At 43.6% G+C, this 13,832-nt stretch overlaps 1 protein-coding gene across 15 annotated transcripts in view; it reads right to left on the reverse strand.

The window, feature by feature from the left end:
• LOC147426135 (uncharacterized) overlaps window positions 1-13,832 on the reverse strand; it is a 122,495-nt gene that overhangs the window by 62,269 nt on the left and 46,394 nt on the right. For 4 of the 15 annotated variants that reach the window (XM_086499223.1, XM_086499222.1, XM_086499224.1 and 1 more), the window contains 4 exons: window positions 9,637-9,726; window positions 9,194-9,277; window positions 9,052-9,108; window positions 5,439-5,527 (listed from right to left, as the gene is read on the reverse strand). In XM_086499223.1, the coding sequence (XP_086355349.1) occupies window positions 5,439-5,527; window positions 9,052-9,108; window positions 9,194-9,277; window positions 9,637-9,726 (320 nt within the window). Of the gene's footprint in view, window positions 1-5,438; window positions 5,528-7,635; window positions 7,756-9,051; window positions 9,109-9,193; window positions 9,278-9,636; window positions 9,727-13,832 lie in introns of those variants that run through there. The other 11 variants (XM_086499226.1, XM_086499230.1, XM_086499228.1 and 8 more) reach the window with 7 other exon arrangements.

The following is a 13,832-nucleotide window of genomic DNA, read 5'->3' on the forward strand; positions in this document are numbered from 1 at the left end:
TCCAAAATGGACTTCATCATGGTGCCCATGGACAACTATGATATGATGTTCAGCCTCGCATGGTATGATACTTTTGTCATGGGGCTATATGCTAAAGGAATGAATCAACTCATGCTGGATATGAATGGAAAGGGAGTGATAGTCCCGTTTCTACGTCCTGAGGACCAGCCTCGGGGCAACAAGCCAACTCCTATGAAGCTGCCTCAAAGGACAGCCCCATATGTGCCTCCACAAGCTAGGAGCAAGGTCAATGTGGCCCAGGCCGATGAGGGCCACCCGTTGCCTAAACCTAAAGCAATGGACAAAGGTAAAACAAAAGTCAGTTGGGATGATTTGGTCCCAGACTCCCTCTGGATGTCACCCAAACAGGCAGAAAAGGCCCTTAGGAAAGGGGCACAGGTTCATTGTTGCGTAATGAAGGTCAACGTAGATGATATGCAAGGTGAATGCACAGTGGGAGACAACCACATAGTGAAAGTATTGGAAGAATTCAAAGATGTCATGCCGCCGCAGCTGCTGCCCGGGCTCCCACCCAAGCGATCAGATGATCACAAGATTGAGTTAGTCCCAGGACAGAATCCTCCTGCCATACCACCTTATAGGATGGATGCCACTCATCTCAAGGAACTCAAGAAGCAGCTAGGTGAGCTTCTTGAAGCTGGATTCATCAGACCAAGCAAGTCGCCATACGGAGCGCCGGTGCTCTTTGTAACAAAGGACGGGTCCTTCCGACTTTGTGTGGATTACCGAGCCTTGAACAAGATTACTATCTGCAACGGATACCCCCTGCCTCACATGGATGACCTAACGGATCGTCTAGCAGGGGCCAAGTACTTTACAAAGATTGATCTTCCATCAGGATACCATCAAATCAGGATTGCGGAGGAGATGTTCACAAGACAGCATTCCGCTCCCGCTATGGAGCCCACGAGTGGTTGGTACTGCCGTTTGACCTCACTAATGGTGTGGCCACCTTCTCTTCTGGCACGGATGCTGATTTCGGAGACATGCTAGATAAATACTTAATCATATATCTGGATGACCTATTGATCTACAGTAGAACCTACGAAGATCATGTCAAACATGTGCGACAAGTCATGCAGAGGTTGCGGGAACGCAAATGGTATGCCAAACCTGAGAAGTGCGTCTTTGTAGTGCAAGAGGTTGAATTCTTGGGCTTCCTGGTCACGACAGATGGTATCCAGGTAGACCCAAGAAGATTGAGGCCGTGGTAAATTGGCCTACCCCACGAACTGTGATTCAAGTCAGGGAGTTTGGTTTTACACAATATTGCCGCAAGTCCATCAAGGACTTCTCGAAAATCATGGCCCCCATCACTGACACCACGAAAGGGAGCAAACTATTTAAATGGACAAAAATGAGGCTCAAAAGGCTTTTGAGCATGTCAAACAGGCAATGTGTAAGTTGCCGGTACTCAAGCTGCCAGAATTCGACAATCCATTTGAGATACACATTGATGCTTCCCAAGTTGCATTGGGAGGTGTATTGCTACAAGAAGATAGGCATGTAGCCTGTATATCTAAAAAGTTCACCGACACTGGGAAGCGGTGGGCTACTCATGAACATGAAACGTATGCGGTGGTGTACTGCTTAGATCAATGGTGCCACTATGTGCTGGACAAGCACACAAAGATTTACACCGACAATGTGTCGCTAAAATACTTTCAAACTCAACAGAAGCTTTCGCACAAGCAAAGCCGATGGCAAGATCAGCTTGTCGAGTATGATATAGGAATCATTCATAAACTTGGAAAGCAGAATGCAATGCCTGATGCCTTGAGCAGATTGCCAAAGATTAATGCGGTTAGCTTGATTAGCAGTGAAGAGATATTGGAGAAAATCCGTGAGGCATGCAAAACAGACCCCGCGGTGCACCAGATGATGCAAAACTGGCACCGAAAGACATCCTTGGGCCTTTTTGACCTACGAGATGGGTTGTGGTATGCACACGATAGGATATATGTGCCCAATGATGCAGCGTTGAGGGCGCAACTGCTTTGGGAAGCCCATAATTGCAAAATGGCAGGTCCCAGAGGACAAAAGAGGTCCTTCGATAAACTAAGTCGCCACTTCTTCTGGCCAAAGATGCAAGACGATGTGGTAGAGTATGTTAGAACTTGCCCGACTTGCCACTTAGTCAAAGCTCAGTGTTGCTAAATTGGCTTTATCTTACAGAAAAATAATTCTAAATGAATTATTGGATTTATAAGTGAGAGGGTTTTCTCGCTTGGAACACCAAGGAAAAATAATTCCAAATGAATTATTGGAATTTTAAGTGAGAGGGTTTTTCTCAGTGGAGACATCCGAGTACAGAGTATTCCTAGTGCGTCATTCAAAGTAATGACGGGAGCACTGAGAAGGAATATCTGTAAGGCCACCAGGAATGGGTACTTCTGATGCGTCACATCGGATGGGTGACGGGGAGCATCGGGAAGAAGTATCCGACCATCCGGGAATGGACATCTCTGATGCGTCATAGGATGGGTGACATAGAGCATCACGAAGGAGATTGTACCGTAAGTTTGGTAGGAAGTGACTAGGTGATGGGTATTTTTGATGTGTCACAAGGTGGGTGACGGGTGCATCAGAAAAGGGGATATCCATAGTCAGGAGGAAATTCCGAACTGTGTTAGAATTGTGCACAAGGAAAAGCAAGCACTTGAATGAAGATGGGTTCAGAGGAAACTTTGAGGAAAAGCAAATGCTTTCTGAGAAAGCGGGATTGCTTTTCGGGGAAGTAGATGCTTTCCCGCGAGGAAGTCTATGTCTGCATTGCAACTGTGCATGTGATCGCATCCAGGGACGCCTGGGAAGTGCTGTGAAAGCATTGTTTTTAACTTATAAGGTTTTATTGAGTTTTTGGGCAGGTTCAGACTATTTTTAAAATATGCCGGCCGCCCACTTAATAAGTGGGCAGCCATCTGATAAATAAGGCAACAGATCAGCCAGCGTTTTCTCTTTCTCTTTTTCTGGTAGAACGGAGGGAAACAAAAAAAAAAACGGCCGCGATCTCTACCCGAGCAGCTATCTTTGCCATGGCCAAGGAGCTATAAAAGCATCACACGCCCTCTCCCAGAGGGAAGACCAATCTTTGCAAGGAGGAGATGCTGCTGCAGATTTCAGCCGTAAAGAAGACGTTGCTGGTGATGCCCATGGCTGCCCCAAGTGTAACAGATGTCGCCAAGACCCATTGCGCGAGTTCCCTTGCGAAGAAGTACCTACGGAGCATGTTTCCATTGCGACAAGCTGCTGTTTTTCTCTGTTTTCAGCCCATAAACGTCGTACACGGGGCTGATTTACGAGAAAGGAACCCGAGAACACACCTCTTTTGTGTGTAGGATTGGAAGAGAGGATTTTCTATGCAGAGATCTCTTCTGAGGAATTGCTTTTTCGAGAACCGAGTTGCATTACGAGCGTCATGACTTTGAAGGTACAATTTTTATGTTATGATCTCTAAGTATTTTATTGCAGGTGTACTTCCTCTTCATGAGGGAGTAGGAGTAGAGGAAGGCATGAGCCTCTGCAGGATAAAAGCGCTCTGAGGAACTAGAGCCAGATCAGCCCAAGGGTTTCGTACCCAAGTTTGGGAAGCAGATCCACGGATCGAAGAGAGGTAGACTCTCGAGATGTGATCCGGAAGTTGAAATTCCCAAGGGAAGGACTTCGTGTCCAAGAAAGCGGAGTTATTCTGCAGGAACAAGACTCTGGAAACAGAGTCGGAAAAGAGTTGCAAGGATGCCATGCCCTGAGTCTGGAAGGTGTGATCCAGAGGTGAGAACCTTGGTTCTCAAGGATTTGGAATAAGGAACGGAAGTTCCTTGGAATAGGGTTTTGCCCTAGGAATCGGAAGCCGAGGCTTTCGGGAACCATCAAGTCTTATTCTAGAATGAACGTGGTAATACGTTCAGTTCAAGTGCTTGTATAGACTTCTCCTCAATAATAAAGATACTATTACGGGGGGGGGACCAGCCCATCTTCTGGTCCCCAATACTCTGTCGATCTTCTCACTCTCTCTCTCTCTCTCTCTCTCTCTCTCTCTCTATCTATTTCTCTCTATATACTCTGTCTTCAATATTAAGTGATAAATTTTATTTATCCGAGTATATTTTATATTGCTATGCGCTCCCGTTTGTGACACTCACAGAATCAAGCCTGCATGGCTCTTGACATCGATGCCTACACCATCCCGTCCGTGGGATGTGATCAGTATGGACTTCATCGTGGATCTCCCAGAGAGCCATGGTTACACGACCATCTTTGTGGTTGTTGATTACTTTTCAAAACAAGTTCATTTCATCCCAGAAAAGCCGCCGCTGCCTATCAAACCGCGCGGCCCTTTTTCAGGAATGTATTCAAGAACCACGGTCTACCTTTGGCAATAGTGTCAGATCGAGATGGACGATTTCTCAGCGATATGTGCAGAGAGTTATTCAAGTTGCTGGGCACACAACTGCGGTTCTCGTCTGCCTATCACCCCCAAACTGATGGGCAGACCGAACGCATAAACCAAGGAATTGAAGATTACATCAGATGCTATGTTCAAGCAGATCAGAAAGATTGGGTGGATTTCCTCGATGTCTTGGAATTCCAGTACAATAGCAGTGTGCACACAGGGACTGGTTACACCCCATTCGAACTTGCAACGGGAAAGGAAGGTGTCACGCAGTTGTACCTTGCTTCAAGCATGGTGCACGCAGATGATAAAGATGCAGACCAATTTTTACAGGATTGGCAGAAGCGCTGGGATGTAGCCAAGCAACATTTGAACAAATATGTGACAAAGCACAATGAGAACAAACGCACAGAATTCTTTCAAAAAGGGGACCTAGTATTGGTTAGTGCCCAAAATATCACCCTACCTGAGAACTTAACACCTAAGTTCAACCACAAGTACTATGGACCTTATAGAATCCTGCAAGATCTACAACAACGTATCTTACAAACTAGAACTCCCCTCCAATGTCAAAATTCACAATGTATTCCACATCAGCTTACTCAAATGATTTCATGCATCTCATTTCCATTTGTACACATATTTTTTTCATTGGCCTTTTCATCTTGAGAGGATATTGATATTCTCTCATTCTTTATTTCTCGCTCTACATTCCTTTTGAGTCCAATTAGAAAATCCACTGCCTTCACCCACCCACAGCTTTTTGACAAAGTTCCATGCTGTAATATCCCTTGGAACCTTCTCAGGTATGGCTCTCAACTTAACTAAGTGGATGCTTTATACTTGAGAAAGTACCATGCTGTCAGGTATGGCTCTCAACTTAACAAAGTGGATACTTTATACTCTCAACAAAATTTCACTAAATGTCTCTTCCATAGAACCTCAAAAATCTCAGTTGTGATTTACTTAACACTGCTGTTGAAATTTCAAGAAAAGATCCTAGATGCTTGGTAAATGTACTAACCAACTCCGACTGTCGCAACCACAAGAAGAATAATCTGTTGTGTAGCTGTGCTTCCAACAATTCCAATTTCTCCCAAACAGGAAAATATCCTATTCATACCAGCATGTTGGGAGCTAAGGAAATGGTACCATGTTTCAAACAAGATAATGCACTCCAGGACAAACCAGTAGATGACATAAACACAACAGCAATTAAGTACCTACCTTTTTGTCTTAAACAAGAGAGTGTAATTCATGAAAACTTCACCCCCGCTGAAAATTATTCAAAAAACGACAATTATATGCAAGTCCTTGATAATGATCCTCTTCCTAAGGAGTGAACCATTTGTCTAGATTTAACATGCTACTGCCAGACTTCATCTCTTACCAGTTACTAGGATATATTTGGTTAGGACTGTCCTGAATTTGAGCAATTACTGAATGTGAAAGAAAGTTTTTGATAAGCCAAATAAAAAAGGGACCTTCTCTGCTAAAGTGAGCAATCAACTAAAGAGCCCCAACCAATGAACTCTGAGCAAAAATACTAAACCAAGTTTTCTTTGATTCGAGAATCCTTTAGTCAAATCTCCCAATGGAGAATCTGCAAGCATTCAAAGCACAAGCAGAATGGTGCTAAACGCCATATATTGCTGAAGGTTACAGCTTGTAGCCTTCCCCATTTGGTTCAATTTCTTGCTCTCCTAGGAAACGAGTTTCACAATGTAAAAGAAGTCTTCTTCTTAAGAAGATCTGCTATTAAGCAGTTCATTCATGTCAAGAAGAATTGATGAAACTAAAAAATAATCCAATGATTGCTACCGAGCAACTTTCAGCACTATTTACTGGTTAATAAACTTTTTTTTGCAAGAAAAAAGATCCTTCCATTAGTTAAAGATAATTGCCTGAAGGCTACAAACCACCTCTACGAAGGAGGGCTACCACTGAAACATGGGGAGACTCTCCCAGTGAGAAAAGTATGCACAATGGGGGCTAGATCACGAAATGGGTGGCTGGTAGTGCCATCTAGGTGCACCCTGAACCAGGGTGAAGAAAGGCCCTGTGCGTCATAGTCGCAAGAAAGCCTCTCGGCTCCCGCATGCGGTCGGAGCTGCCCTGAAGTCTCTCAAACTGACCCCTGAGTGTGTGTATCAGCTTCAGCCAAATGTCCCAAACAGTCTTGCTGGTGGAACAGGCCGAGCCTCGAAGATGTGAAAGCAGCCGACCCGCCAAATGAACCAGAGTGTCAGGCCGCAGATGAGCTCCCAACACCACTCTCTGTTAACTGCACCACTCCTTAGGGATGAGTTCTGCGGCAAGCTGTAGCGTAGGTCGACCCTCCTAGATCACTATCATCCTGCTGGTGGAAGCCAACTCAAACTGGAGTATTGGGCTCATGAGAGTGGACCAAGCTCCAACACCCCAAGTGTACTATTGGGTTCCCTTAGGCAATCTTTGCCTGGGAATTTGGTGATATCACCTCAAAGATGCATCAGCATTCCTATGAATGCTTTTAGCCCTCTTTATAGATGAACACTTCTGTGTTCGTACTTTTGTATACGATCCTTTCTGTGGGTTTTCCTTCCCTTGAGGTTTCCCACTTGTAGATTAATCCCAAAGATTTACAGAAAAAGAAAGTGTGTGTATGTGTCTCAAAAAAGAGGTGGATAAGGTTGAAGATGACCTGTGTCACAATGACGTGGGAAAACTAAGGTGCACCATTTTTGCGATCTCTCCGTCCATAAAAAATTATTAGCCAAAAGTTCAGCTTATAAGCTAGAATCTATGGTGTTTTCAACTTTTTCAAATTCAGCAAGAAAGACACCAAAAATTTCCCAAAATGTGTATCTTTTCTCACAGCTCAAAATCTTTGAGTGGACCCATTTTGGTTGACTTTCCTTGTGGCTCCAAAAGTAATTCCCTCATAGTGTCTGTAAGAATGACATGGCCCCTTGACCATGGTTTGTAAGCACCTAATGGATAGATTGAGGTGCATGATTGAAAAAATACGGACTAATGCGTTGACTACGATGGAATCTGAGATGATGAGCACGTGGTATATACGCGTGATGGAACAAAATATGTTAAAAATGGAAAAAATATAAGAATATAGAAATGACAAGAATCAAATGACAAGGATCCCTCTTATTTATGATTAAATAGTACAATTTGTATTTTTTGTACGAAAAAGGTGGAAATAGATGGAAGTAAAAAATACTTACTCAAAGAGAAACTCTTGAGATGATGAGAATTATTTTGTCATCTTCGTACTAGAGTGGAGTCCCACAAGGCAAGAGATAGCTCTATGTGGGTATGGTTATTTATGGATGTACCATATCGATCTGCACGTATATGTACAATGTAAATTTTAAAAATATTATCGCTAGTAAAATATGATACTTAGGCCTATTTAAACATATAGTTAATACATACTCTTGCACGTGCGCACGCACACAAACACACAAAGTACTTAGGCCCTTGCTACGAGGAGATACTTACGTACAAAAGTGGGCCATAATATTTTGTTCACCTTTTTGTGCATTTAGCTAAATGATTAGCTAGCTAAGGATTTTCATTATAGATAACAAAGTCTCATAACTCACACATGGCTTTGTACATCAGAATTGAGAGAGAATCACCACACTATGGTGATCTTGATACTGGTGGCATAGTTTATAATTGCAAAATTAGATAGCCAAAAAAAGGCTATCACTGTTGACCTTGAATGCTAAGGATTGGCACGCTTCTTTATGGCTTGGTCAGATTATGCAACCGACTTAAGGTTGTTTGTTTGTCTGGGATACCCTTTGGCCTAGTGTCAAACTTCTTCTCAGCAAGTGGAATGGGTGATTCAAAATGTACGTCGGCAATTGCATTATTGGAAACTTGCTACTTGACCTCCAAATTTTGCAAAAAAAAATTATTGCCTACATCCGGTTCCTTTTGCCATTGTTGCATTGGTCAGCTAGCTTCATTGATACTTTCTTGTCAAAAGTCTTAGAATCTTCTTGGCGAAATAAGCATCATAAGAAAGCTTTGCTCACTCTGTGAGACAGCTATCCTCTCCTAAGCGTCACAGAGGGTTGAATATTTTGAATTAAAAAAATTATGGTTTGGCTAGCAAGTCTACATTATTGATTGACTGTCCTATTCAAAATCAACCTTGGACTCAAATATTGGTATTTATGTGTGATCTTCATCCTGAGGTATACAAGTATTACCAACAAAAAGAAGAGAGCGAGGGAGTTGAGAAAAGGCACGGCTTCGTTATACCTTGACTATTTCTTTTTCTGTTTTGAAATCAGCAATGGAAAAGCCTAGATGGGATATGCACATTAATGGTGGCTCCCATCATGCAGTCTAGCACTTGCATCTTGTCATTTAAATCTAATCTAAAACATAAAGATTTTCAGCTGCTAGGAATCAAACTCAGGTCTTTACAGATGCACATAAGTAACTTAATAGATGAGCTACAGTCTGTAGGCTACTTAAGGAAACATATTTCTTTAAAAAGAACTTAATAGATGAGCTAGTCTGTAGACTATTACTTAAAGAAACATATTTTGTCACTTTTTTACTCAACTCGGCTCCTTATGTAGAATTTGCAAAGAATAATGAGACAAGAAGAATACTCTCACCTAACAATTCGAAGAAGCTGCAACAAGTGGATAAATCTGGAACCTTTCCCTGGTCCACTAAAGCATGTTATCTCTTAAGAAGAGTTATAACTCATTCATTCTGTACTATTTATTTCTCATTAATTGATTTGCGGGTACATACTCGAAAAGAAAGACCAAGGGAACAAAGCTAAGCAGCTCCACAATGCCCCTCACAGAGAAAACATAATGCAAGGTTGCAGGTTCACTGTAGAGCAAACAATACATCTGTGAAAGGGGCTGTCTCATAATATAACTAGGTTTTTAGTGTATGTAAGGATTTAAAGCTTTCAAGTATGCTCAGGCATCATTTCTACAACATGCAAGAAAAGCAAGGACAAGTCAGGCCCTAAGAGGTTGGTGACACCTACCTACCATTTACACACCTAAATGAATGTCAAAGTTTCAAATTTACCTTCAATGGAAAATGATTAACAGAAAGTCACAGCAATCATCTACAAAATGCTAGGATAATAGTGTCTAAATCCTAAGCCACTCATAATAATGCCACCAGTGCCCAGGTCCCAAGGAGTGTACTATGACCTTTCAAGCAAGTTGTAGGCTTACCAAAAGACATGCAGCACATAATCGAAAAAAAAGACAAGACTGATGAAGTCCTGAATATTCTTCATGTACAAGGCGGTATTGACATAGTACCTACATTTCCAAGAAAATATTCAGTGGACATGCTGTGTCAAAAAGCATCCACAAACATCATTGATGTATCAAATTTTTCCATTATGGTCCAACACCAAAATAAAACAGACATTTATTTATGAAAGATCCCATCAATATTCAAACTGTTGAATCTCTGCAGACTACAAAAAAGTATAAGCTTACTAGGAAACTTATAAATAAGCAAACACACATTTCTTGGTGAAAAAACAATCCCTACAAATCACAATAATGTATGTAGTGGAAATGTCCACCGAGAGTAGTTGGACGCCCATATAATATGGCTAGAGCGTAGATGAAATCGTAGCATGCCTCAAACTGATGTAATGAAATGTGTCCCAAATGGAAATAATCATGAATACATTGAAAAAGTTGGTTGCGAAAATGGAAGACCCCTACCACGGCCATCTATTGAAGATGGCTGAAGTATGATAAAGAGTCCAAAGTGTCCAGTACCACACCCAAATGAGGAAAATAACCATAGCCACAAGTGGTGCTTGAATCTTGCAAAAATTCAGGAGCAGTAGACCAAACCCTCGTGAGAAAAATAACATTGAGAGCCTTCTTACTGGACTGAGATGAAAGCGCATTGCTCTTCTCCAGCTTCTCATATTATTGATTTTGATCTTAATGGAGTGCTTGGGCTTTGGTACTAGAATGCGGCAAATAATCTATTTTGTTTATGAACAGTCAATCTTCTAGCATAATTGATGGTGAGCTTACGCATTCATGGAATCTTGGTTGTTTTGTCAGACAAGAATGTCCTTTGAGTGCCATGTTATATGCTATTGCACTCATCCTCTGTTTCTATATTTGGATTCTTTGACAGCATCTGGACATTTGCATGGATTGGTATTACCATATGGCAATCATTTTGTGGTGCAAGCATATGCTGATGATTCCATGTTTTGGCCCAAACATCAACCAGTTCATGTACGATGTATCATGGATGCCTTACAGATCTATGGGTTGGTTGTTGGTCTTAAGGTCAATTTTTAGAAATCCAAACTATTGTCAGTGCATCAGATGGATTGGCATTCTATATTATGGCCCAGTGAGATTGTGAAGCCAGATCAGATTGTGTGACATCTTGGAGGCAGGTATATACAGGCTAGCAGTTACATGGCAAAGGGTTGAAGCAGCTATAAAGAGGTTGGGCAGACTGGTAGCAACGGTGATGTATGCATAATGTGGTTTTTTAGACCATATGGACTCCAAGATGGGCTAATTATGGTGGTAGATGAAGGGTGATCAAGGTGCTGGTTTTTGGCCTATAAGGGTAGACTTGAAGTGCTAAAGGAGCAAGTCCAGACAGCTCATCAAACGGAGCCATGGTGTGCAAGATATGGTGCTCAGAAGTTGAAGGTGTTTGCAGATCTGAGATGGATAATAAGAGGTCAGAACCAATCTAAAGTTATGAGTGCGTAGTACTTGATTTATGGAGCTGTTGTTCTTTTCAAATCGGCAATCTGAGTCCCGGATGTCAAGATATTAGCAGATGAAGTTTCATCGGGGACCAGTTACGTGCTAATTTGGTCGCCTCGGTCGGTGTGCCATCTGATGTTTTTAGAGCTTCACCAGGGATTGTATGCATTTTATACGGTATATGGAGCTAGCAGGAAGTGACTGCAAAACGATCGGAGTCCGGACCAGTGAAACATGGACTGTTGAAGTTAATGGCAGTTAGAGGCGGCGTGGTAGTAAAAGAACTTTTGCCGTTTTGGTCGCATTGATTGAGGTGCCTGGTAAAGTCAAAAGTGTAGCCGAGACAATGGTGATCAAAGCCGGCTAGCACGGCTCTCATGGAAACTTCGCGGATCAAGAGTTGGATCACTTGGCCATAAATAGCAGGGCATTGAATTTGCAAGAAAATAAAAAAATTCTTGTGGTGAATTTTTTGAAGGCTTGGGGAGGCGGCTCGCCATGAGCTGCCACGTGGCACAAAAGCTAACCCACATGCGAGCGCACGCCAGAGAACATTGGGCTTCATATCCTAGGGCGTGGGCTCATTTGAGGCACAAGTGAGTGGAGAGAGAGCTCTCGGGAGTGCTGGCCATGGTGGGTAGCCGTGGGTGCTGCTTCGGCGGTGGGTTTTGGCACTGACTAGCGGAGATCGGAGGCACCACTGGCGAACGGCGGTGGTTGTGGGCTGAGGCGGCGTCATGACGTGGCACCTGAGAGGGGGCCGATTCCTACGTCCCTAGGGGCCAAACCCTTTTGAAGACAAAGCTAGAGGGCACCAACGGCGCCGTCGGTGCTACTCTTAGGGTGCATTCATGTGCGGTAAGGGGGCACTTGTGTAAGAGGGTGCCGAGACCCAGCCAAGGAGTGGTTCACTTGTAGGGGAGGAAAGGGTTGGAAGTGGAGGTGGCTGATGTGTGGTGCCATGCAATGGGGATGGAAGGCCACTTGTATGCAATGCAAGGAATGCCAAAAAGGGCTCCAGTTGGGCAGGACGAGCCAAAAAACACCAAATTTTTTGTTTTTTTGCTTTGCAAAGGCCCTATAAAAGGGAGTTTACACGCAATTTGAGGGGTTCTTTTCCTAGACTAGTGAACCGGGCGGACCAAGGGATTCTTAAGCCTAGCTGTGGCTATGGAGTTGGTGCGGAGCCGATGTGCTGCCGATTGATGTGTTATGCTTGCAGATGCTTGTGCCAGCTAGGAGTTAGAGCTCTATATGGTCGGGTCTGATGAAAGGAAGCCATCATTATTGTGCATTTGGTGTCGATTCCCCCTACCCCTTCTCTTCTTTGTTGTGTGCGTGTGTTTTCGGGCGTGTGTAGGCAGTTGTGCCCCCCCGATGGTCTGTTGTGCACAGAGAGATTGAGAGAGTTTGTGTGTGAGATGAAGGGCTTGAATCGAATTGTGCATATGGTTGGGCTTTGTTTGTGTTGTCGTATAGAGTGTGTGTGTACGGTGGTGTGAAAACGGTGGTTTTCCGGTGAGTCTTGTGAGTTTTGAAGATGAACTCTAGTGGTTAGGGGTGTTGTGATTATCTTGGGCTATAGAGAGGCGTGTTGACTGTGTGCCGGGTGTGTACCCCCTTCCCCCTATCCACCGTTGTTACATTGGCCATCTCGTAGTCTTCGTGCTTTCATGTCTCAGATCTTGAAACATTTTTGGTCCACTTGAAAGAGGTTGCAACTACTTTCTATGGATGAAATATGTACTCCAAAATCTTGTGGTGGCGTGATTTTTTCTTTTTTTCGAAGAAAAAGATCCTTCTATTAGTTAATAAAACTACCCCAACAGCTACAAAGTGCCCAAACAAGAGGGGACTACATCAGGATGAGGGGAGACTCTCCCAATATATATACAATGACGGCTAAATCAAGATATGGGAGGAGGAAACAACCACATTGGTGGCGAGTAGTTCCATCTAGGCACGCCATGGACCATGGTGAAGAAGGACCTAGGGCGCCCAAGTCAAAGGAAGGCCTCATGATGCTCCCGCATGCGGTTGGAGCTGCCCTTAGGCCTCTCAAACTGACCTCGAAGTGTATGGATCAGCTCCAACTAGATGTCACGAACAATCTTTGTCGAAGAAACATGACAAGCCTCGAAGATGCGAAAGCAGTGGGTCCGCTAAATGAGCCAGAGTGTCACGCCGCAACTGAGCTCCCAACACCACTCTCTATCACTGCACTACTCCTGGGGAATGAGCTCTGTGGAGGGCTAGAGTGTAACCCGACCCTCCTAAATCACTATCGTCCTGCTGATGCTAACAGATCTTCGTCTGACCCTTCAAGTGTAGTAGGTTGTTCTTGTTCAGGGTTGGTTTCCATTGACAAAGAATTTTGTTGCACTATGGGATCCATGCCTCCTAGGCGAATGGGTTGCATTGGGAAGCTAGGAGTATGTATCCACATTGCCTCGTTTCTCCAATCATAAAGCGCTTTAGTGTGGCGCAGCCATGGTCTACCGATGAGCAAAGGAAATTCGCCCAACCTAGGGAAGACGAACCACAACAAAATCCAAGTTAAAGGTGAAGTCTTGTACCTGCAGAGGCACCTTGTCCACTATGCCCACTGGGTAGACTGTCCTCTGATCGGCCAATGTAACTGTGAAGGGAGCAAGATGGGTAGG

Source organism: Adiantum capillus-veneris, chromosome 24 (genome assembly GCF_014529385.1).
Source record: "Adiantum capillus-veneris isolate H3 chromosome 24, ASM1452938v2, whole genome shotgun sequence".
NCBI classification, from domain to species: Eukaryota; Viridiplantae; Streptophyta; class Polypodiopsida; order Polypodiales; family Pteridaceae; genus Adiantum; species Adiantum capillus-veneris.